Source organism: Lytechinus variegatus, chromosome 7, assembly GCF_018143015.1.
Source record: "Lytechinus variegatus isolate NC3 chromosome 7, Lvar_3.0, whole genome shotgun sequence".
In the NCBI taxonomy this organism is placed as follows: Eukaryota; Metazoa; Echinodermata; class Echinoidea; order Temnopleuroida; family Toxopneustidae; genus Lytechinus; species Lytechinus variegatus.
In genome coordinates this window covers 20729344-20755208 of record NC_054746.1, presented here as the reverse complement: position 1 = coordinate 20755208, position 25865 = coordinate 20729344, and the positions used below count along the sequence as shown (strand labels likewise).

The following is a 25865-nucleotide window of genomic DNA, read 5'->3' as shown; positions in this document are numbered from 1 at the left end:
TAGAAGTACATGTGCTATTGAATTGATGAAATGAATATGAACGTGAAATTGTGTGGTTATTTTATTATTTTCTTTTAACTTACTAATAATTAAAATAATGTGAACTGTGGTTGACGATAATTGCAGTTACGAATGAGAGAGCTGGAGGAATGACGGTATAAACTGTAGACTACTATGATAATAATAAGAAAGGGCGATTATCTCTTATTTGTATTTATTAATGCTTAAAGAGAAATTCCAGTAGTTGCAGTTAACACTGATTTCATGAGAAAGTCTGTAAAACAAGGCTTAATTGCAAGTATATCATCGAGGATCTAGATCTGGTACAGTTACATTAACTGGACTTTGTGAAATCTTGAAATCTACGCTGAAAAATGTTCACACCGAAAATCCCCAACACAGATAAGCGCACGTGGGACAATGTATAATTATTGCTCCCGTGCTTATTTGCTGATTTCTCAGCAATTACACAATTTCTTCCAGAATCCTTTGGCACATGCGTTTTATTTATACAAACAGACACTTTAGTGGTCATTTCATTGGATTCTGTACGAACTCATTTTGATATCGTTACCAAAACTAGCATTTACCTTTGAAATTGAATACTTGATTATTACTTGTTTGCCAAAAGTATCGTCACCGATTGATTAGACTTAGTTTACGATTGTTTCAGGACTGTATACACTGAATTCTCCATGAATTGGTTATCAATGGTTTACATGACGTTATGATAATTATCATGTTAAGTTACATAATAATAAAAATGTATTTGTAAAATTTCTGTAGAAATGATATCTTATTATTTGACTTAACCATATATGGTTGTTTTAGACTTTGTTTTGATATATTTTGTGGAAGGTATGTGACAAGATATTATTACTTAATGCCAATTGATATTTCTGTAAATGATTATATGATTTGGAAAATGTCAGCTAGTATCATATTCTGTCCATGTATAATATTCAATTCATATGATATTGAATATTAGTATTATGATGTTTATTTCATATGGATGTAGTATATTATTGTGTTCATGATTGATAATTTATATATTACCAAATGTGTTTATCATACAATTGCTCTTATTTCTTGATTTACCTCTCTGTGCAGGGGCTGTTTTGATTTTGACAAATAAATGTTCCTACAAGTAGACCTACAATTTCATGTTTCGTCTTTTTGAGCCCTCAATACTTAGATGGCCAGATTATCACAATACATCAGTATTTTTGAACAGATTAAACCAAGATTAGGTAGAGAATCTCTTTTTTTCCCACAGGATCGTGACCAAGGAGGAGACAGAGACAAACCTTCAGTGTATCATGTTCAAGCTATTTTGAAATGTGTCATGGTTGACATGCTAATGATGACTGCTGGTGCTCAAAATTGATTGCAGACTTTTTTTATTAGACTAAGGTGATTAATCACAATAACATTTCGTTTCACTGAATTTACAACAAAACAGTGCCGGGTTTCAGGACAAGCAACCATTTGAGGCACCATTTACTAATGCAAGTAGAGATCAATCAATATTATCGTATGTAGCTGGATTTTTATAGTTAAAAATATGCCTAAATCATCATTACAGGTATTGTTATTAAAAAGTACGCTCCAAAAGGAATTTTATGAAACAATTAAATGTTTATTAATTCATTTAAACACATGAGGCATTGATTCATGTGAGTTTGGAGAGGTCTCTGTCACAACAGGATCTCTTTCTCTCAGACACTACACATAGAAGAGAATGTAGTACCTGCCATGTGCAGGTTTATTTATGGCATGAGTGTAATGACAATATCAAGCAGTATGGAATGTTTTCAAAATAAAAATCACTATAATTGTAATAAAATAGGGCAGTGAAGCTGTACCTGTGGCTGGGCATACGACAACACCTACTTATGTGTAAATACCCATGATCGACATCAAGTTCTGGAAGTGAAAGAATGCTGCTTACCTCGGACTCTTGCCTCAAAACCAACTCAACAAAAGCAAACATCACATTCCAAAATAAAGATGGGTAGATTCTACTGAGTCAAAGGTGTAGGCCATCACAGCGATTTTATATAATCTTATTAGTTTGTAGCAGCAACTCTGTAGTACAGAGATGGTATTGGAAAGACAATACATCTAATGAGTGGGAGGTAATTAAGCCTAAGTTTTACTTGTAGACATTAGCCGAGCAAAGGGTAAGGAACAACAATAAACCTGACACTGACCTGTACTGAAATTGAATGTTTGGCCACTAAGCATTTCCGGTGCATTTTTTTTCAGTGGCCAAAAGATGGTTCAAGCCGGATGCAGTTTTTATAGCCCTCAAAATAAAGAGCCTAAAAATTGAAAAGCATCCAATGAAATGACAATAGTAGCCCCACTATATTCCCCTCAAGGAGTAGTGCAGTATGGAGTGTGGTTATGGAAATTCAGCAATGCATTCATAATCCTACCATTCAAATGATTTCTTGCGAAGGATGTTTTCATGTCTTTACTGATGGATGACTATAGGGAGGCCATCATTTCTCACAAAAATTACTATGACACTAGTAAGAACATTGTATAACGTTTTATAGCTCATTAATATAATGACTGTGAGTTACATTCTTCTCTATTCAGACCTTGACTCGAGCATTATATGCCAGACTTCAAGGTATTCACTGCATGCAGTCCAGTTGAATGACCTCTGTGAGACCTGCAGCATTGAGCGAGCTTCGACCTCCGGTAGATTATTACCTTGACGTAACCTTTTTGCTGATTGTTGATCTCTGGATGGTCAGCTACATTAAAACTTTCAACCTACCCTGTTACCTTGTACACCTCCATTGAGGTGCTTGATTTCGGAGTGACCTTTAGTACAGTCCCATTGCTTGACTTCTGTGTGACCATTTATTTCAGTACTGTGGTTAACATCCAAGTGAACTCTGTTACTGGTATGATGGCTGATCTTAGGGTGCCCTCTCTTGGTAAGTGTTATCTTCAGGGGGTAGTGGATATCCTCATCAAAGACCTCTTTTCCTTTGGCTTTGGCCTATATTATAAACCAATAAAAAAACTTCAACATCATGAATCTAGGAATGAAATTCCTCAAGACAAACAATGTAATGTGGTCTATATTCATATAGCTAAAATGACACTACTGCTGTGGGTAAAAAGGGTTAACACTTCCAATGTTGCTTTTTATCATTAAAAAATAGTTTCAATAAAATTAGTCATAGTTGACTTTAAACAAGTTTTCAAACCACTGGCATAAAACACCAAGTGATTTGAAATAAGATGTCAGTGCTGGTGTTTTGGTTGAAAGTCAAATTTGGATTACATTCCTAGCTCCAAAACCTAATCTTATTTTACAAAAAAGATCCAACTAGTGAGATTAATCCCAGGACTAGCTTCATTCAAGTTTGGTGCAATGCACATTGCACCCAATCAACCCAATATCTACACCAAAACGTAGACTGAAAATTGAAACCACCACTGCTTCAAATGTTTTGATGTGCACTACATTCATGATTGCACCTACAGGATACAGGGGAAGGCGAGGTAAGTTCAGCTGCAACCTCAGGCCGATAATGAATGAGTCAAACATAGTGGTGGTGCCATATACTGATGCATAACCCCTAACCCCACATTGTTTTCAACATTGAAACAAGAAATAATTTTTCAAAGGGAAAAATACAAATTTCAGTAAAAAGGTGTGAAATATATTAAGCGCTTTTTACCTACATGCATCTTTTAATATAATAAGGGCATAAGAACAATATTGTTAGTCCAGGTATGGATCCTCATTCTTGTCACAGTCTTTTACACGATGGTGGCATACAAAATGTGTGGATGTGGTAATATCACATTAAGCTCGTACTGGGGTAGGTTGAGCCAGCCAACATGGGGCAAGTTGAGCCATGGTAATTCATATGGTAATGTAAAAAAAAAACCCTCAAAAAGTCATTGATATCCAGGCAGAAAAGACCAAATTCACAAGACAGTTGTTTTATTTTCAGAGGATGTTAGCATTTATCACGAATTAGCAAGTGAAAAGACTTTAAATAAAAAAAAAATTGTCATGCTGGTTGTTGTCCCATACCTTGTATGGTACAACTTACCCGAAAAGAAGGCTCAACTTACCAAATGGAAAGGGTAAGTTGAGTCATTTAACATTTTTCTTTTTTCAAAATGTAACAGTGATCTTCAGTGTGGGGTAGAATAATATATACAAGTAAACAAGTGGAATGCCTCTGGCCGTCTCACCTGCATCACGCGGTTCAATATAGCAGCAGTGCTCACTTTGAATACTACTCTAACTCGCACAAGATGTTCAGTGATACATGGTTACTCTTATTTCCCTTTTTTATGAACTAGACCAATAAACTTACAGAGATATGATAGTTATTCAACAAAAAACCCCAACATGGCCAAAGTTCATTGACCTTACATGACCTTTGACCTTGATCATGTGACCTGAAACTCAAACAGGATGTTCAGTGATACTTGATTACTCTTATGTACAAGTTTCATGAATCAGATCCATAAACTTTCAAAGTTATGATGGTAATTCAACAGATACACCCAATTCGGCCAAAGTTCATTGACCTTTGACCTTGGTCATGTGACCTGAAACGCGCACAGGATGTTCAGTGATACTTGATTACTCTAATGTCCAAGTTTAATGAACTAGACCAATAAACTTTCAAAGTTATGATGGTAATTCAACAGATACCCCCGATTCGGCCAAAGTTCATTGACCCAAAATGACCTTTGACCTTAATCATGAGACCTGAAACTTGCACAAAATTTTCAGTGATGCTTGATTACTATTATGTTTAAGTTTCATGAATCAGATCCATAAACTTTCAAAGTTATGATGGGAATTCAACAGATATCCCCAATTCGGCCAAAGTTCATTGACCCTAAATGACCTTTGACCTTGGTCATGTGACGTGAAACTCATGCAGGATGTTCAGTGATACTTGATTAACCTTATGTCCAAGTTTCATGAACTAGGTCCATATATTTTCTAAGTTATGATGACATTTCAAAAACTTAACCTCAGGTTAAGATTTCGATGTTGATTCCTCCAACATGGTCTAAGTTCATTGACCCTAAATGACCTTTGACCTTGGTCATGTGACATGAAACTCTAATAGGATGTTCAGTAATACTTGATTAACCTTATGGCCAAGTTTTATTAACTAGGTCCATATACTTTCTAAGTTATGACATCATTTCAAAAACTTAACCTCAGGTTAAGATTTGATGTTGACGCCGCCGCCGCCGCCGCCGTCGCCGTCGCCGTCGGAAAAGCGGCGCCTATAGTCTCACTTTGCTTCGCAGGTGAGACAAAAACAATGTTTCCAAAGAATTAAATTTTAAGGCAAGGTACTTATTTCTACAAGATTATTATGTTAGTTCTAAACTGCAAATGCAAAAAATTGCTAATCTTAACCCGCCTTCCCTTATCTACTGACCTGTTGAAATACACTCCAAACTGTAGGATCATAATTATCTTCTATGGTGACATCAAATCTAGACTTTGCCTGCTGACAAAACTTCTCCAGTGTACGGTTCCTACATGGAGCAAATATTATGGCTGTGCCCTGTCAAAAATACACATAGGTCATATTATTATTCTAGATATATTTTCAAATGGGAGCATTGTAATGTTATCCCAATGCAATGGGGAAATCTGAAAAATAAAGTTCACTTCTCAATTTCAAAAATTATAAAATCTATTCTGCTATCATTCTTACATGAATCCATGACCAGAGTTTTAATTTGATTCATAAATGGGTCCTTCAGATATCACATAAGTGGGATATTTTCATCTTTACAGTTGCCTTGTCACCCTCAAAATGAAATGCAATTAATTCTTAAGCTCTATGTCAAGAAACTTTCCAGAATCAATGATGAAAATGTTCTTTTTTTTCAATTATAACATTTTTGCCCTTGGATCTGTATTCTAGAGACAAAAAAAATAATATATATACAACAACCTTAAGAAAATCAAATCGCATGAAGATAAGCACTTCATAAACAGTGAAAAAAGCTAGCCGACTTAACTGTGCAATTCATAACTAGTATAGAAGCATAAACTATATGATTTTTTGAATTTTAAACAATGAACACTGAACGTCTTTGGGGGAAAAATGATACTTACATCAGAAGACAGGAGACAATGAATCGTGTCTACCAAATCGGACCTATACTGGTCAAAGAATAAACTGAAATAAAAGAAAAATATTCAGATGGTTTTGATTGTTACTTCTACAGGCTTGTTGTCGTACATATATGTTCAAAGACCTGAATTTCTTTATGTATTCCAGGCACAATATACCAATACTGTGGTTACTGAATGAATGAGTCTCTTGGACCATGAACTGAACTGTACAGGCTTTGTCAAGAGAGATTTGTTAATATAGTTGAGTTTTAAAGAAACGAATCAATCCTTACACAATGCGGAATTAACCAACAAATAATCTCAACATTTCAAGAATGTTTTTATAAGAGTTGTAAAATGCTGCTTCATGTCAAAAACTTCAATTACATTATATCAAATTTAATAATCAATGAAGAACAGATTAACAAAATGAATACATTCAACTCCCACTCAATGTAGAATAGCAATATTAACATACACATCTGCCAACCATCAAACCATAGATAAAGCTCATTTGGAAGCAAAGTGAAGGTAAAATCTTTTCCACATAATTTCAAGAAGCCCAGAATTATTTTTTTGGTAAATTCAACACAAATTTTAAAAAGAAAATGTCATATTTTATTTTACTACTTCAAATTATGGAGTGTATTTCTTTTGAATATGAAAGAACCTGACAGCCTTTTCAGTGGAGGTACATGTAGATTAAGGCTGAACTATCTGGGTTTTTTTTACTTCTCTCATTCTACCCTTACTGACATAAGAACTTTTCATAGCTTACTTTGTTATTTTAAAAGGAAAATGTTTTTATCTATTCATTTTTCTTTTATCAAATCAGGGGGTGTAACACAAAAAGGCATAATTTACAAGAACAATCAATTTTGTACATGGATACCCATTGTATTACAATCGATTGTATCTACTGTTATGTGTACATCCTGTGAATCTGATTCAGAATTTGCCTGCTGATATTGCATATGCAAGTAATATGAGGTCTATCTATCTGTTTGTTTCTCTCGATCTAGCCTTCTTGAAATATGCTTTGGAAGGGAGTCAGATCGCTTGTCTGTCAACCATCTTGTTAAGGTATAACAGATTAGATGAGCTTTGGTATGATAGCATCATCAACTACTAAGTAAACACAATATTCCACTGCATGATAGAGTGTTCAATAACAATGCTTCTAGACTTGCTACACGACATTTAAAATAAAATTCAGACTGAACTCTCAACAGAATTAATGACTACTTTAAATTTCAAAGAGAGAGAATGAAAGAGGAATTAAAAAGGAGGAAGTGATAGAAAAATAAAGAGAAACAAGCAGAAAGAGAGGTAATAAAAACAATGTTGGAAAGTTGAAAATAATTCAGATAGTGTTTGAAGGAAATGATCAAGAAGGAAGAGAGATAGAGGGAAGAGATCAAGAGAAAGATAGAGGGGAAACATTGGGAGAAGAGAGATAAAGAGTGATAGAAAAAGAGGGGAGAGATCGGGAGTGTGAGAGAGGAGGGAGTGGGAATGAAGTGATGGGATGGCAGGGTGCAGGAGATGTACCACTGCACGGCTGGATGCAAATCACACAGACAAGAGTGTAATGTAGCATCAAGGTATGCATAGCTGGCATACCAAAGATTCCTTACCAGTCTGCACAGATGATGACATCTACACTATCCTTGAGGTCTATGTAGCTACTCTCCTCGTTCCATCTCACATTTCTACACATATCACATGACAAGAGAACAAAGTTTCAGGCACAGGTATTTAATGTCATAATGCTGCAATCAACAAATTCTCCAAATTATTGTTTTTAAAGCTATTTCCATCTAGTAGTAATATCATTTTTTTTTGTTATGACCCAAATAACATAGTTCAATTTTCATTCTCAACATCAACCCCTATGAATATATCTCAGTGAATTGGAGAGCTTGACCCCCCCCCTTTAAATGCATATTACTACTGAAAACAAGGTAAAGGCAAGGAGTAGAGGGCACAGAATACAAAAATGTCTGAAGTGATAATGAAGAAATGTGAAGAGGTTTGAAAAATGGATAAGATTAAAGTATCGATGCAAGACAATTTTTTCCCCTCAAGACATTTGAGTACATAAAGAATTGGCTACATCTAATAGTCCAGAAAGGGGTTTTCATTTTAAAACGATGTAAATCAAATTTTACCTGACATCAACTGGAGTATTTATAAATGTGCCCTTATTTTTCTCTACGATGACTTCTATATCTGGTTATATATTGAATTAAGGATCCATTCTTTTATTTCAAATACCATCTTATTCAAAAGTTTAATGATACATATAGCATACTATACTGCATCATTTATAATCACTATTGATTAAAAGAAAAGGACTAACCTCATATTTGGTTTAGTTTTTGAGTCTTTTGAACAAAGTACACAATTCTTGAGAAAAAATGCACACATGTACCTATGGCAGATACTACATAATCAAACTAGGTTGGTTCTCAAATAAAAAAAAAAAAGAGAGAAAAATGTACATTATTATTTCAACCAAATTTTCTCTCATTCATTTCATATTGTGTAAAATGTGTTTAACTAAAAAGAAACAGTTCAATGTGTGTTTGCAAAAAAATTTACATATATTTTAATCACAATATCTCTACTTATCATACAATCATAATGACAAGGATACTTTTACAGGATAAATCATTTCCATCGGTAAGAATGACCCTTGTAGCATCTGAAGAACATGCAACCTGCAAACAAATAGCACATGTCCATGCATAGTCTTTAGCCATACATATTTTATGGTCACATAAAATATGACAGTATGAGTTTCACAGTTGAAACTCATACTGTCATATTTAGTATAAAAAAATAATTTCTGAAAGCGATGATTGCTCAATTGCAACATTATGAAAAGAATATTAAACTTAAAAAAACTTTTAACACATAATATTACAAGATATACAAATAATCATTGAGATATTGACTTATTCTTTGAAGCAATAAAAAAAAACTGTTGAACTTAAAAATATAAACAAGTGGAATGCCTCTGGCCGTCTCACCTGCATCACGCGATTCAACATAGCAGCAGTGCTGACTTTGAAAACTACTATAACTTGCACAAGAAGTTCAGTGATACTTGGTTACTCTTATTTCCACGTTTTATGAATTAGACCAATACACTTACAGAGATAGGATGGCAATTCAACAAATACCCCCAATTCGGCCAAAGTTTATTGACCCTAAATGACCTTTGACCTTGATCATGTGACCTGAAACTTGCACAGGATGTTGAGTGATACTTAATTACTATTATGTCCAAGTTTCATGAATCAGATCCGAAAAATTTTAAAGTTTTGATTGTAATTCAATAGATTCCACCAAATCGGCCAAAGTTCATTGACCCCAAGTGACCTTTGACCTTGGTCATGTGACGTGAAACTCATGCAGGATGTTTGGTGATACTTGATTAACCTTATGTCTAAGTTTAATGATCTAGGTCCATATATTTCCTAAGTTATGATGACATTTCAAAAACTTAACCTCAGGTTAAGATTTTGATGTTGATTCCCCCAACATGGTCTAAGTTCATTGACCCTAAATGACCTTTGACCTTGGTCATGTGACATGAAACTCTAGTAGGATGTTCACTAATACTTGATTAACCTTATGGCCAAGTTTCATGAACTAGGTCCATATAATTTCTAAGTTATGATGTCATTTCAAAAACTTAACCTCAGGTTAAGATTTGATGTTGACGTCGCCGTCGGAAAAGCGGCGCTTATAGTCTCACTCTGCTATGCAGGTGAGACAAAAATCAAATTTGCTATAGAGTATTTCAATACATCACAATTCAGTTTGTCAAATGAAATAACCAAGTTGCACTTTCTTATATTTTAAGCAAGAAAAGTACTATGAATTTATGTACATATTCTTGAATTCTTATCAAGAAATTAAGATAAAAGTAATTGTATATTTTTGTGGCAAGGAAGAGGACACTGAAAAAACATTTCATTATCTATGGTTAAAATATTATTGAAGTTTTCTGGTTATCAATACCTACATGTACTCCAAACAACTTTGGTTTGCAACATTTACTTGGAGTGTACTAGAAGTGTTTATTATAATATATGGGCGATTCCATGCAACAAAAAGTATATTCTTGACAGTTTTCAAAGGAACAAAGGACAGTATTCAAACGGTTCAATCTCAGTAAATCAGACACACTTAGCATTCAGATACATACACAATGAATTTTTTGAAAATTTTCATGACTGTTATTTCACAAAAAATGAGTTTTCTTTACAACTGTTCAATATTATCGTGTAAAATATATTGTGTATCTAAATAAATGATGAATATGTGTGATAATAATCTCAGCAAGAAGCTAAGAACTGTTTGAATACTGTCGGTTTAAGTGTGATACTTTGAACCTGTCTGAATGCAATATAATACATCTTTAAGCTGGAATCCCCCATATTTGTTATAAAAAAGTGGCAATGATAAGAATAAAACTCATCATGCAATCAATGAAGTATGAAAATGGATGAATTTATGAATGAACTCACAGCAAGACCAGCCAAGCATGTCATGCCTCCTCCGAGCTCACAAACTGTTTTCTCTCTGAAAAATTAAAGCAATTTGAACATTGCACACAACAAAATAAAATGATGAAATGGAATGGAATGTTGTCACGCAGGATCATACCATTTTCTTTGAGATGCTTCTGAAAGAATTAGTTGTAGGCATATGTGGCAAGATTTGAGGCATTTAAATACTTTGTAGTGTAAGCAAGAATCAAATGCGAAGGGTAATAACATATTTCATTGTGTAAATAAATAGGGACTGAGTGAATTTCAGAATTCTAATGTGAATGTTTCTTTGTTTCTAACGCCTACTTTGTTTTGTAGCAATTAATATCTTTTCCGATATAGACGAATAATTCTGAACATTACACAACAGACATCTGCTGTTTACATTACAGCATTCTGGCTAGCCCCTGTTTACGCTTATTCAATCAAAACAATGCAATATTTTGTGGTATAGTGATACATATTCTGATGTGCATAGGTAATATTTCCATATTAGGAAACTGGGAAATATAAGGTGTTCATAACAGTCCTTTGAACATTAAATGCACACACTGGAATAATTTCATTAGCATGACTACATTGAATTTTTTAAGCGAGGAATTTCAAATAAAGATTGTTGTGCTTGTATTGTGCTATCAACACATCACAATCACTGGACACAATTTTATATAAAAGTAAAGACTGCAGAATTTTAGACATGCCAAACTTTCAGAATGTTGTGAAAGTAAATTCTGCTCTTAACGTTAAAAGCAACTTCATAACATACATATGTGTTATTTGTCTGTGACAAAGAAAGTAAACATTGACAAACAAATTCTTTAAACATACTCCTATTTAAATGGCAAAGAGCACAGCACAGTTGAGATCCTGATCAATAATAATCAAGTTGCAAGTAATTTTTTAATCTATCTTAAACAGAACATTAAAGCATGTGTGATGTGGATTCTTAGTTAGAATGATAGAACATGGTAAAAAAAGTCCTTCAACTCAAGGTCAAGTCAAAACAAAAGAGGTTTATATGATGGCCATTCTGAATCATTGGGGAATGTGGGAAGAGTGACTTACAGTGGCGGAGTTATGTGTCATAAGGTTTGTGACAGAAGGACGACGGATGAGTGACAGGTGACATTTGGATCCTTAATACCCCTTTCATATTGCCCTTTTCATTTTTCACCGGCGAACTTCGCCAGTGAACTTCTCCGCCTCGCATTCCTCACTTCACCGGCGAAGAAAAAAATGTACCCTTTCGCACTGACATTTCTTCCCCGGCGAAAGTCAACGGGCGATTGCAGAACAGAAACGAAAGAAAATTGTAGACATTACTTCTTACCTTTTACAAAAAGGTATCAAAAAAATTAATTACAACACATTTTGGAAGTATTTCGAGAAAAACAAACATTATCACCTTGTTTTTATATTTTAGCGCATTTTATAAATGTAAAAAGTGCTTTTAAATAAATAAAAAAAATATTTTCGAGGGAATATACTTGGCCACAGCATTCAGCTGAGCTTGCAACTTATCGCGCGCGGAATCTCGGTACAGGGGTCTTTGGGAGAGAAAAAAAAATTGACCTCTGACGTCATTAAAGAGGAGAAGTTCTCCGGTTTGCTTTCATACTGGCCGTTTCACCGGTGAAGTTCTCCACCTCTAGAGGTGGAGAAGTTTGCCGGCGATTTTCACCGGTGAAGTTCTCCTGTGTACCTTTCATACTGGACACTTTCCCCTTCGCTGGCGAACTTCGCCAGTGAAGTTCGCCGGTGAAAAGCGCAATATGAAAGGGGTATAAGTCTTGCCTTCCCCTCTGGTGGGCGAGACAAAAATGAATGAATACCGACCAAAGGGGTTACTCTGTTATTCTAGACATTTAAAAAAATCCTTTCTGATAAGAAAATAATCACAGTCTCTATTTTTTTGTGTTCAGCTTACCTGAATATGCTTCTGTGAGTCAGGCAGTGATGGGCCAAGACTTCCTCAGAAGGCCAAACACCTATGGGGGAAAAAGTTTCATAAGGAGAGAAGAAAGGAAGAGAATAGTGTGTTAGAAGAGGATGAGTGACAGAGTAATGTTGGAGAAAAAGAGTAGACAAGTAGGCCATCAAAGTGAGAGGCAGATATTGAGGAATAAAAAAGGGTAGAATATATACATGTGTGAATATACATATAACTAATGTGTACAAAGTGAACAGATAATGCACAAGTGACAAAATTCATCAAAACTTTAGAATGCATGTCAGTGCTTCAGTTTAGCCATGTTTTTCCTGTTGTTTATAACCTTTTCAAGGAAAATTCCAAGAATTTAATATTTCAAGATTTTACAATGTTCATGCATATCAATATGATCTTCATGATGACAACAGAATGCTCATTATGGATGGAATACTTGTGAAAGACGGGAGATGATAAAGCATTGTGAAAAGGGTCTCGTTGATGTATGACAATACATGTGATATGAAAAAAAGTAATTAAAATCTGTTTTATCTTGCTAAATTTTAACTTTTATACCATTAAATTATCATGAAGGATCATGTACAAGGTGGTAAAAAGAAAAAAAAATGGAAAAAAAAATCTTGTTTACCCCAGGACTCGAACCTCCGCCCTTTAGAAAGCAAGTCAAATGCGTTATCCATTGAGCCACGATACTCCCCATAGAGATTACACGTAAGCAATTTTGAGAATTACAATTCCAATTTTGCAAGCGAAATACGGGCATGATCCCGGCATCTGATCAATAAATGGAGGGTGCTATCCAAAAGCTTAGAATCTCAGCTACAACATACTAAAAGCTCAGGGAAAACTGATAAGCAAAAATGGAGATATGGCTCACGAAATAGAGGAATGTCGAATCTAGTTTTGACAAAAAGTCATTTCCCATAGACATTACACACAAAATAAGGAAAAATGACATGCCTCTTTTCATCGCTGTTTTACGCAATGATGCATTTCTCAAAACGAAAATTCATGTTAACTGAGGAGAAAGAGTACATTCTAAACTACTTCATATCAAAATCTGGGCGAAAAACGATCTTTTCTCAGGGAAAACTAACAAGAAAAAATGGAGATATGGCTCACGAAATAGAGGAATGTCGAATCTAGTTTTGACAAAAAGTCATTTCCCATAGACATTACACACAAAATAAGGAAAAATAACATGCCTCTTTTTATCGCTGTTTTACGCAATGATGCGATTCTCAAAACGAAAATTCATGCTTATTGAGGAAAAAGATTACATTCTAAACTACAACATATCGAAATCTGGGCGAAAAACGATCTATAAGATAAAGATTTTTATGGATAAATGTGCTTGGAATTTAATGTTAGATCATGGAAAATAAGTCCTCTAATGTTAGATGGCCAAAGCTCTTCATCACATGAATTTACAGTTGGCAGCAAAATTATTCAACCCCCCTCACATTTTCGACATTTTAGGGAATTGAACGATGTTGCAACTGCAGATTGTTACTAAATCATTCAAGTAGTCAAAAGATAGTTAAATACAATTAAATACCAGAGAAAAAAAATCCAGTTTTAATATCTAGTCTATTCTAAATTGCAGTTTTCACATAAAAAGCAGGTGGCAAAATTATTCAACCCCCTATAATTATACAGGGATGAATGCATTAATAATGACAAATGACAAGCCATGTGCACATGTTTAGAGGTGAGTTCAGCCATGACACACATAGCAACCTACATAATTTGCATTTTTGCATAATAATCCACCAAATGGGTATGCCTTGTATTAGTAGGCCCTACAGTTACACTGCATATGTCCCTTCAACTGTGCTGACAAAATGGTTAAAGCTAAAGAATGGTCCCAGAAGTTTAGGGAGGAGATTGTAGCTTTGCACAAGAAAGGGAATGGCTACAAGAAAATAGCCAAGCTCTTGAATGTCCCCAGAGACACTGTTGGGAGCATCATTCGTAAGTTCAGAGCCACTGGTACTGCAGCTACAAAAGAAGGTCGTGGACGAAAGAAGAAGTTATCAGCAGCTGAAGCAAGGTTCATGAGGAGATAAGTGGACAAAAACCCCAGGCTTACAGCAAAGGAGCTAAAGGAGGACTTGGCTAAAGGGGGCACTGAGGTTTCTGTGGACACAGTGCGCCGCACACTTCATGCCGAAGGCCTGAGGGCAAGGACCCCTAGATGCACACCATTCCTGAAGCCACATCAAAGAAAGGTCGCCTCCAGTTTGCTAGGACCAACCTGACAAAGCCACAGAAGTTCTGGGACAATGTTCTCTGGACTGATGAAACCAAGCTGGAGCTCTTTGGTCCTATGGATCAACGATACGTGTGGCGCAGGAAGAAGGAATCATACAAAGAGAAGAACACTCTGCCTACCGTTAAGCACGGGGGAGGATCTGTGATGCTGTGGGGGTGCTTTGCTTCTACTTCTACTGGCACTGGGAATCTTCATCGTATTGAAGGCATCATGGATTTTGTCAGGTACCAGGATATTCTGGCGAAGAACATCAACCCGTCTGTAAAGAAGTTGAAGCTTGGACGTCAGTGGACATTCCAGCAGGACAACGACCCCAAGCACAGCTCCAAATCTACAAAGGCTTGGCTCAAGAAGAAAGGACGGAAGGTCCTTTAGTGGCCATCACAGTCTCCAGACCTAAACCCAATAGAGAACTTGTGGTGGGATCTGAAGAAAGCTGTTGCAGCACATAGACCTACAAGCATCGCTGACCTTGAGACCATTGTGCAAGAGGAATGGGCAAAAATCCCCAAGGAGCGCTGAGAGAAGCTTGTGAGAGGCTATTCATCTCGTCTGCAGGAGGTCATTGCAGCAAAAGGATGCTGCACAAAGGATTAAAAGACACACCCATCTGGGTTGAATGACGTTCAAATTGTTTGTTGACATATAAATGTTCCAGTTTCAGGTGGAGGATAAATAAAATCAACATTCACCTCAGAATATATGCACTGGCTTTTAAATTGTCATTATTTATTTCTTGTGTGTAAATAGGGGGTTGAATAATTTTGCAACATGCTTTTTGGGTGCAAATTGCAATTTTGGATGAACTATGGATTGAAATTTGATTTTTTTTCTCCAGTATTCTTTAGTAATTAACTGTCTGCTAACTATCTTAATGGTTAAGAAGCAATCTGCTGTTGCAATGCTATTTATTATAAGAGAATGTCAAAAATGAGAGGGGAGTTGAATAATTTTGCTGCCAACTGTATGCCCTTCTTTTTTGGCTCTCTTGCTTGAAACATAAAGTTTGAAGGCGAAAATTTGAATTAGGATAATGTTGAAATTGTGAAGTAAATGAAAAGCATGTAATCATGAAAAAAGATTACGCACTGAATGACTTGTTGTGTTCAAAAGAATGTATCGTAATGAAATGAAATAAAGACAATGTGGTATACTTACAGACATTCCCAGTATTGTTGAAACCTATCAATTCCTCAGGGGAGAACTGCTGTTTGAGATGTCTACAAATTTTCCAAGAAAAGACAGAAATAAAATATCTTCTTTGAAATGTGACACTGACACAAATGCAAAGTCAAATGGCGTGTTTCTACAGAGAATCATTAAAAATGGTTCATCTTTTCTATAATAAAAAAAAATGTCTTGCCCTTAAACCAACCTGTTTCTACAAAGCGAATAATCTGATTAACTCACATTCCGCATTGCAAATAAACATAACCACCTCCCAGATAGTTGTTATGAGAAACTGTATTTTGCACAATTCAGTTTATCAATGTCTTGACCGGGAAGTTAACCGGAATTCTGAACACTTAAGCAGGTAATACCGTTTAACGATTCTCTGTAGAAACACACCGAAAGTCATAACTAATGGGGAAGGCTATGTGGGATTGGATTATTACAACAGAATATTGAGATACAAACAAGCATCACATGGGGGGGGGGAAATATTTTTTTCTAAAATGCACAAATGAGTGAGTTTTCTATCATTCGTATGAACTGTCAAATCTACATCCAGATATAGTACACAAATTTACCTTCAACAAGCCTCAAATACTCTTATTGCCAAGTTTTATGCTTTAGTAAGCAGCACATGTAAAGATTCTACACATTCTAACAGTGGTCATAATTTTATCATGCACGTGTGCAATATTGCAGGGCTCTCTCTAATACGGAAAACCAGTGGGGAAAACAATGCATCAGGCATTAAAATATGTGTCAACTGGTACATGGACAAAATGTTGTTCCTCACCATGTCATCTGGCATCAAATTAACAAGAAATATGTCTCTAATTAATTCTAGACACTGAAATATGCACAGTTGCACACTGAATTGTTTTTATTTCAATGAAGGGATGCCTGAAGTGTTGTTTCCATATTCCCAGAATAATATAATAATTTTGACAATTCAGATATTTTTGTTTTGATTATGAACCAGTTGTGTTATTTATTTATTTTTTTATATCAAGAAGTAGGTAACAAATTGCCTTATCCCAAATGGGTGGGGGCAATAGATGAGTCTTGCTGATAGTCTGCGCTGACAGCCCTAGTGTAACATCAACTTGCAAACTAGATCTCAAATAATATCATACAAACCTGATTGTGATGCAGAAATCTTTGTGTGATGGACTGGAATACTGAAACCAAGAATAGTTCTCTGTGTCCTCTGACAATGGTGAAAGCAAAATATTTTTTTTGGTTGTCAACAATCCGTAAGAACTGAATCTCCGTACAGACACCTCACTGGTTATGTTTTTTCTTAATCCTTTGTTTATAAGAGCCTGGAAGAGATTGAAAGAGGAAAATATCATTGGCCAATCAATGCAAGCGACTAGTTTCAAAGCCATGCACAAAAACAATAAGTGATATGAAGACAAGCGCAACGCGGTGGCATGAATCGCGATATATGGCAACTGGTAAAGACGTCTATAAGGATGAAGACGTCATTCAAATGGCAATTAACGATGACCAACGAAAGGATCGAGGATGACTATTTTGATCATCATTTGAAAGGAATTAGCGGTAACTAATGCCTGAGTCGAATCAATTCATTTATGGAATTTAATTTCATCAATCGAGCATGTGCTTTGTGCTTTAATCACCCAGATCAAAATCAATGTAAAATCAACCTTGCTTTCATTAACAATATTTCTTATGACCACAAGAAGAACATTAAACATCTACAATATTTAATCGTAACATTTTAACAATAATTTTCATTTCATCATTTATATGAATCTAGAACTTGATGTGAAACATTTGTATTTCGCTTTCATAATTACGGACATCGCAAATTCATGATCGAGGGATGAGCTGCACTTGTCTCAAAAAACTATGTCACGAGTGATTCTCGTACATCGTCTTTGCAGAAACCCTTCTCACTATCATAATAATATTGGGTCATTCCATGCCAATTCACCCAATGAATGTGCAATTTTGCACCCGACCCTCTCAGAATTCGTTTTAATTTGGTATACATAAAATTCACCATGGCCCAAGCACAAAACAAAAAAAATAAGTCCAATTGGTCCGTCGGTTCTCGCGTTACAGCCCGCCCTTTTCTCCTTGTTTTGACGAAAATGGGCGTGACCTTCAACTTTCAATGGCCACTGCGTCGTTACGTGTTGACCAATTTTCATGAAACTGGTACCATTTTATAGGAAATTCAGAGAGGAATCCAAAACATGCATCAAATAATGTATTGGAGCAATTTATAAAGTCATGAGCTTTGACCTTAACTTTGACCTTGAGTTTGACCCCCGGACAAATAATTTTTTAACTTGATTTTCGTGTATGTTAATTATTGGTATGATATTGACAAAATATGTTAAAATCAATGATGATATTTTGTTTCTTCACCTTTAAAAACACTTCCAAAGATACCATGAAATTTCACTCTAGTCCCACACACTGATATTCATGTTAGTAAAGTGTTTACCAGTTACATGATTTCTTCCAATCTTAAGTTACAGCATGCAAACACATGAAAAGAAATTAAGCTTAATCAGTTCACAAATAAAAGATTAAACCTTTATGCTCATGAGTAGGTATCTGTTTAGGCATTTTTTGGTTCAGCAATATATGTCATATACATATATATATATATATATATATATATATATACATATATATATATTTTGATGAAAAAAGTGAAGATTTTACTACCATGAGTATATATATGATATTCATTGCCGAACATCAAAATGAATATATATTGCTGAACATGTACATGGTCATTTTCAAACGTGAGTGACACGACAATCGGAGAGGTTTAAGGGCTCATATCTTCAAACTTAAAGGTTATGAATCAATCATGACTACTATATTATATACAATGTAGGACTGGCATGGGCCACTGCGAGTTTGATTTGAATTCAACAATTCGTTTAGTAGATATGATTAAAAAACGGTGCGTGAGTGACACGACAAATTTTGGACATGGGTTTCTGACCACTAACACATATGGTTGGATTCGTGCCCAAGTAATTGTCATGGAGTACTGTGAGTACCAGTAAATGGACATAAATAGTGTACCTATCTAACACATATAGTCAAAATCAATCAAACCTTCTCTATGGAAAATGGTACCCTCCTATATACCGTGAGTGACACGACATCCAAAACGTGAGTGACACGACAAGTGCAAAAATACAACATTTATCTCAACATTGAAAGTATTTTTTGCATGATCTAGAAAAGTAAAATACCATTAATCAAAAAACAAGCTTAATTACATAATAACTGCTTTCTTTAAAGTTCATAATATGTCATCCTGATGTTTTATTCTTGGTTTATGGTCATATTTGCCCATCAACTCACATTCCCTATACCATACCACATTGTCACACTAGGGCTTCTACCACTCTCCTCTTTAGAGGAGGGGGCACTTGAAGGAGGTGTTATAAGGTCTTGGCATTGACATCAACTCAAACATTCTTTTTGTGGCCTGATATCATTCAAAACTTTAACTCTTTCTCCCTATCTGTATATGAAAGTTTACAGGTTCCTACAATTCAGCATCCACAACGGATGGAATAATTTTTCCTTGTAAGAAAGGTATTCTCAATAGTCGCTAACATCATCTGGCATGGTCCCTTTATACCTCAATAGCTTTTCCCCCTCGAGGTCCAGCTCTGTTCTTATCAGGGTACCCCCCTAAAAAAAAATTTGATCTACTGGTACATGGCAACCCATCCAAAGTTGCTCAAATCAAAATGCGGTCTCGGTTGGGACTTGTTGGGACCTACATGAACATGCATCATTTTGTTGTAATGAATATGTGTAACTGCAAATCTGCTCTGAACACACATCGGCCCACTTATGGTAGTTTGCTGTTCAGACCCTACATGTAGTTAATCACTAGCGGTATGAATGGTGGCCGAACAAATAATGATTTTGAACTTGGCATGTAGCTGCTTCAAGCAATATCCAAAATGTTCTATCAAATCTCAGTACATTCTCACCTGAAATGTTTGTTTTCTTGCAAATTTGTTTATTTCATGTCCTGGAATACAAGCTTTATGGCAAATGAAAAGGTTGATTTAATCAATCAGAAGGAAAAGAAAAATATTTTCTTTTCTGAATTTGAAAAAATGTTTGGTGTTCATGGTGATCTCTTATATCTCATGTACACTACTTTACCACTAAATTTCTGCAAATTTCAAAAAAGGATCCCTGACTTTTCTAAAGCTCTATGAGTATAACAAAGAAATAACATTGCTCAAAAGAAAGGTGAACTTTCTGCTCATTTCTGTAAATGGAGACAGTGAATGTTCGAGTAATACCTAGGTATGACTTGAAACATCACCATCACCAACCCTTTATGCATTGTAAATATGTCCATTGCTAAAGTATAGTGGTTTTTCTCTTGATACATTCATAATTTGTGTTGATTGATTATGTTGTTATATTCTTAATCACAGTACATTCACCAAAATATGAATTAGGATCCGAGTCTTCAAACCAATGGAAAATTGTCAGGATTTTTTAAACCAAGGCAACCACGGAGAGGAGAGAAAATAGATGAACTCAATGTCAAATTCAATATTTCCATAAAAAGAAGTAAAATTAGGAAGATGGAGGAAATTATTAGCCTAAAATAGGCCTAAATGATGTCAGGAACAACATTTTGACTGTATCCATGGTAAAACGCTTCAAAAATTACTGGATGTCCTTTTTTATACACATTATAATACTGTGAGTGACACGACATTTCGTGAGTGACACGACATTGTGAGTGACACGACACAACTTTAACAGTTAATTTTAGCTTTACCTTAACACATTGGACCAAGTTACTTTATATACAATAAGGTACAGATAAACTGTATTTGCTCCAGTACTGGGATAAATTAATTTTCAGAATACACAGCTCTAGAAAACTTTTTGCATTTAAAACGTGAGTGACACGACAACCAGTTTTGAAAACTTCGAAACCCAATTTTTTTCAGAAAAACACTTCACAGAATTTTTTTTGCTATTTAGGAGTTAGATACAATACACAGCTTGTATCTTGCCAACAAATGTGCTTCTAATACAAATTTTATATTGTGATAGGCAATATGTGAATTTTAATGCAAAAATCAACATTTTGTAACATTTAATTTCCCTTGCATAAAATTCACTGTATCTCAAGACACGATTAATACTTTTATGTAAATGAAATGGAAAAATATACTTTAAGATGTCTAGTTTCAAAAAACATTGATGCCTAATGATTTCTAGCAAGTTTTAATTTTCACCCCCATGTCCACTTTTGTTTGAAAATGACCATATGTAATAAAGGCCCACATACCCTAACTTTTCATGCTTAGAATCTTGGATGTGGGTGGGTGTGTGTGTGACTGTGAGTTGGACTTGAATATAAATGAATTCAATATCTAATTTCTACTCCATCTATTCCAGTACAATACCCTGTACTCAGCCATGCACATGTAATAAAGGCCCACATACCCTAACTTTTCCTGAAGTTCTTTGAAAACGCAGATCTCCAAGAAAATTTAATTTCTCTATGGGGGAGTCTAAATTCGGTGAGAATGTATTCATTAAGAACTTAAATAGACATGACAATGAAGAAATCATCAAACTTTATTGGCAGTTTTGAATAATATTCCTGAAATGTAAACTCTGTCTGAAACTGAAAATCACCATCATTGAGGCCTTTACTGAGCGAATTGTCCCCCAGAGCTCTGGCAGAGAGACAGAGCTCCAACTGGCTAGCTAGTAAAAGCGCCAATGCGTGAGCCTGCCGCCGGCCTTGTAAAATAGATGGAGCTTTTTTATGATTTAATATCTGATATAACACCTCATCCCCTAGAAAAAGAAAACAAATGATTTTTTAGTTATCATTAATAAATAAGGTACCGGTAACTTATTTTGGAAGTTAATAAGCCATTTTGAAAAGCAAAGCCGAATGACAACTCACAAATGCTAGGTTACAAGACTCTGGGATTTATTTCCTGTGTAATTCGAATTATATAATCACAGAATTGTGATATCTGTAGGGGAAACATGTGCATTCGAAATTGCACATGGTGGTAGTCATAATGGACCCCTACACATGCAACTGTTTCCCGACCGTTGCATTTTTTTTTCCATACCTGGTACCATATGTATGGAAATACGTGGTACAGAAAAAATAACGCAACTTCGGAATTTGAAACTGCGCTATTCGCTATTTTTAAGGATTATTCATGATTTTGGATGATATTTAAATGGTAAGCGGAGCTCGATCATATGACGCTAGTGGGCCATTGAGTTGTTATCACTCGGCAATAAGCATGGTTTCGAGGGCGACTTTAGGCAATTCCGCGATCGCGAGGCGCGCTATTAATCGCGCTACTTAAAATGGATTAAGGCGCGCATGTAGCGCGCGATCGCTCTCGCGCGCCTTAAAATCAAATCCCTGGATTGGTCAACGGTCCAAACAGGTTGATGAGTCTCGATGGTTCGCGAGATCTTTTTTCTTTTTCGATTTGTCACTGTCGAACACCATAGACGTAATGGAGGCATCTTGATGAGGTTCACGTAGAGAAATCGGTGAGTTTTTATTCATTTTTTATATTGTATTGATGACTTTAATGTCATTTCGTCAGAATAACATTTTGATGCAACGAATCAGTTCAATTATGAACTGATTCGCGATGATTTGGGAAACACATTTAGGTAAAATAAGCGATGAAAATTTTTACAATTGGAAGGCATACAGCCGAGAACGAGGTTATATTATAACCTCGTTTGTAGGATGAGTGGCATGAGACAGAGATTTGAGGGGATGAACAAGAGTCCAAAATGCGTGAGACTTGGTAGCTCTGTGCAATCTTTTGCCAAAATGATACATGCAATTATTGAACCGTGGCGTGGATCAAAATAGATGCTCATAAATTTGCATGTTTTTTAAATTCGTGCTCGCCGATCTTGCTCGAAATAAGCAATTCCACACCGCGAAAATTTCCACTTTTACAGTATTAGGCCTACTGATATTCCACCGATTTCATGTTAGAATTTTGGCAGTGTATACAGCCACACGCGTGTGTCTTTACCATCCAGCCACACGCGTGTGGTTATATCCAGAACACCTATCTGTGGATACCGCCACACGCCGCCAGTAATAACAGTAAAACACGTATGTAGGTCTGACCGTCTATATCACGATCAAAATAACCTCATTTCTTCATTAAATTCTTACATTCTAAACCCCTTTGATATCCTTAGATCGTTTCAATTTCATTCTCACCGTCTTCTCTCCTTGCTTTTCTTGTCTTGTTACAAACGGTCGTCTGTTTAACAGCAAATTCTCTTTTTCTACTTGTGTCGATTCTGGCTTCCTTCGCGGTGGCAGACCCATACAGCGTTAGCGCAGCGCAGTAGTAGACATACACAGTTTGGGTTTACGTTTGGTACGAATTATGTACCAAGCGTTAAGCATGCACGAATCCCGAGTTTCGTACGTACGCACGTACGCGCACATAGCCTAGAGTCAGTAGAGAATCGACACAAGTAGAAAAAGTGTGGAAATTTGCTATTTAACAGGCGGCCTTTTGTAACAAGACAAGAAAAGCAAGGAGAGAAGACGGTGAGAATGAAATTGAAACGATCTAAGGATATCAAAGGGGTTTAGAATGTAAGAATTTAATGAAGAAATGAGGTTATTTTGATCGTGATATAGACGGTCAGACCTACATACGTGTTTTACTGTTATTACTGGCGGCGTGTGGCGGTATCCACAGATAGGTGTTCTGGATATAACCACACGCGTGTGGCTGGATGGTAAAGACACACGCGTGTGGCTGTATACACTGCCTTTAATTTTAGTGCCCCTTCAACTTTTTTCAAGCCAGGTCCTGGCCCCTGCCCCACCCCTCTCTCGTACTCAGGCTCTGCTGAGACCCTAGACCAAAAGCTTCAGTCTCTGTATTTTGGTTGTTCCGCTGAACTGCGTTGGCTCACTCACCAATACATAGACTGAAAAGCTTGGAGGCCCGTACGTACAGACAACGTATTTTGGCAGTAACGTTAGATCGAACAGCGGGAACCCGATTTTCCGATCGTTTTTTTGTACATAAAATGTCATATTATGAAAAAGAAATCACATCCATATTTACAAAAAAATGTTTAAAATTCAGAAATATCGTACCTTAGACCTCAGTTACCGCTAATTCTTTTGAAATGATGATCGAAACATTGTCATCTTCGATCCTTTCGTTGGTCAAGGTAAGTTGCCATCTTGGATGACGTCATCATCATTACAGACGTATTTACCAGTCGCTACCTATCGCGATTTGTGCCGCTGCTTTGCGCTGCGCTTGGACATATTGATGTGCGTGCGTTCGGAACTTGTCGCTCGCATTGATTGGCCAAGATATCGAAAATTTAATCGGAAAGCCTTGATAAAAGCACAACTCGTTGACGGCTGCCATATTTTCCTCTCCGGCAGAAAGTAAAAAAATAAGGAATAACCCGGGGAATAACTCATCGGTAACGTATATTTTCAAAATATTATAAAATGTATATGATATCAATAGAAAGATTAGAGTCTAACGAAAATAGTGGACCTTCGTCCAAGATAATATAATGTCATTTAGAATCTAAAAGAAGTAACAAATCTGGACAAAACCCGTCCGCCGAATTGTCGGACCAGATTACACATGAAGGCTCGTATTGACACATTGCCGTCGGTAAATGGGGATTGTAGTAAAATGTCAGAAATTGTTGAATAAATCCCCAGAAACGACGGTTATTCCTGTCTAGCGAGACCCAAGCAAGTGTAACGCCGATATCCCGCTGATTGAGCCTTGTTATTGCAATATTGTGCGGTCATGCGCGGCACCGGTCGCACACAAGTCTAACGTTAACGTTAGCGATACTGGGCGTTGTGGCGTGCGCCTGTAATCCAAGCTGTGGGGAAGTTACAAATTGATGCAGAGGTTCGAGCCCCGATCACGTCTTTCGGATGGTGACATTAAAGGTCGGTCCCAGACGTAAATAATCATACCTGATTGATACACGTCTGACAAAAACTCAAATACACACACAATTTCAGTGGGCTGAGAAGTTTATGACTTATGGCGCTTGGGCACAATACTATCAATAGCGAAATTGGCTGCCCATGGGCATGGGCCATGATGATGATACGATCCACAAAATTTCAAAAAAGGCTTTCTAATTCTAGATCTAGAGTCTAGGGCCTAGACCTAGTTTAGGCCTAACTTTATTAATTATCGTCGATTCAATTCAAACGCCCACAATTTTTTTTTGTTAGAAGTCTAGTCTTATTCCGATGACAAAAGTCATGAATATTATTAGGCCTAATTTGTATTGATGTCCGGAACAACTGCGACTGTGCGTGGAAAAATTATTTCGCAGCTCAGCACGGCAGGACCGCCGCGCCGGCATCCACACCCGGCCCGCACCGTACCGCAGGCCGGTCGAGCTTCTTCTTGACCAAAAATTGAGGCCTACCTTTCCAAGAAGTTTCCATCGTTGTTTTGCGGTACTTTCACAATCTTTAGACCTTCCAATTTTGTTCAAAGACATGTTTATATCTTCAAAGACTAGTATGAATCGCTTGAACTAAAAATAAAACATGATCGAAGGCCTCACAGACACAGATAACTTGAGATAAGAAGAAAAATTGCCACAATAGATCTGTCAACACCGTACCACCATCTGGCATTTTCGGACGATATCGATATCGCGATATCGCACCAGCTCGCTCTCTCATAT

At 36.2% G+C, this 25865-nt stretch overlaps 1 protein-coding gene across 1 annotated transcript; it reads right to left on the bottom strand.

The window, feature by feature from the left end:
* Positions 1-1235: 1235 nt before the first annotated feature.
* Positions 1236-25792, bottom strand: LOC121418708 (calmodulin-lysine N-methyltransferase-like). Its single transcript, XM_041612770.1, has 11 exons — positions 25602-25792; positions 17238-17422; positions 16086-16147; positions 12632-12692; positions 10681-10735; positions 8799-8862; positions 8311-8371; positions 7777-7851; positions 6140-6203; positions 5451-5579; positions 1236-3019 (listed from the first exon to the last, which is right to left on the bottom strand). Exons 1-11 carry the CDS (start codon positions 25674-25676, stop codon positions 2783-2785), a joined length of 1068 nt encoding a protein of 355 aa, XP_041468704.1. The 5' UTR covers positions 25677-25792; the 3' UTR covers positions 1236-2782.
* Between the last annotated feature and the right edge of the window lie 73 nt (positions 25793-25865).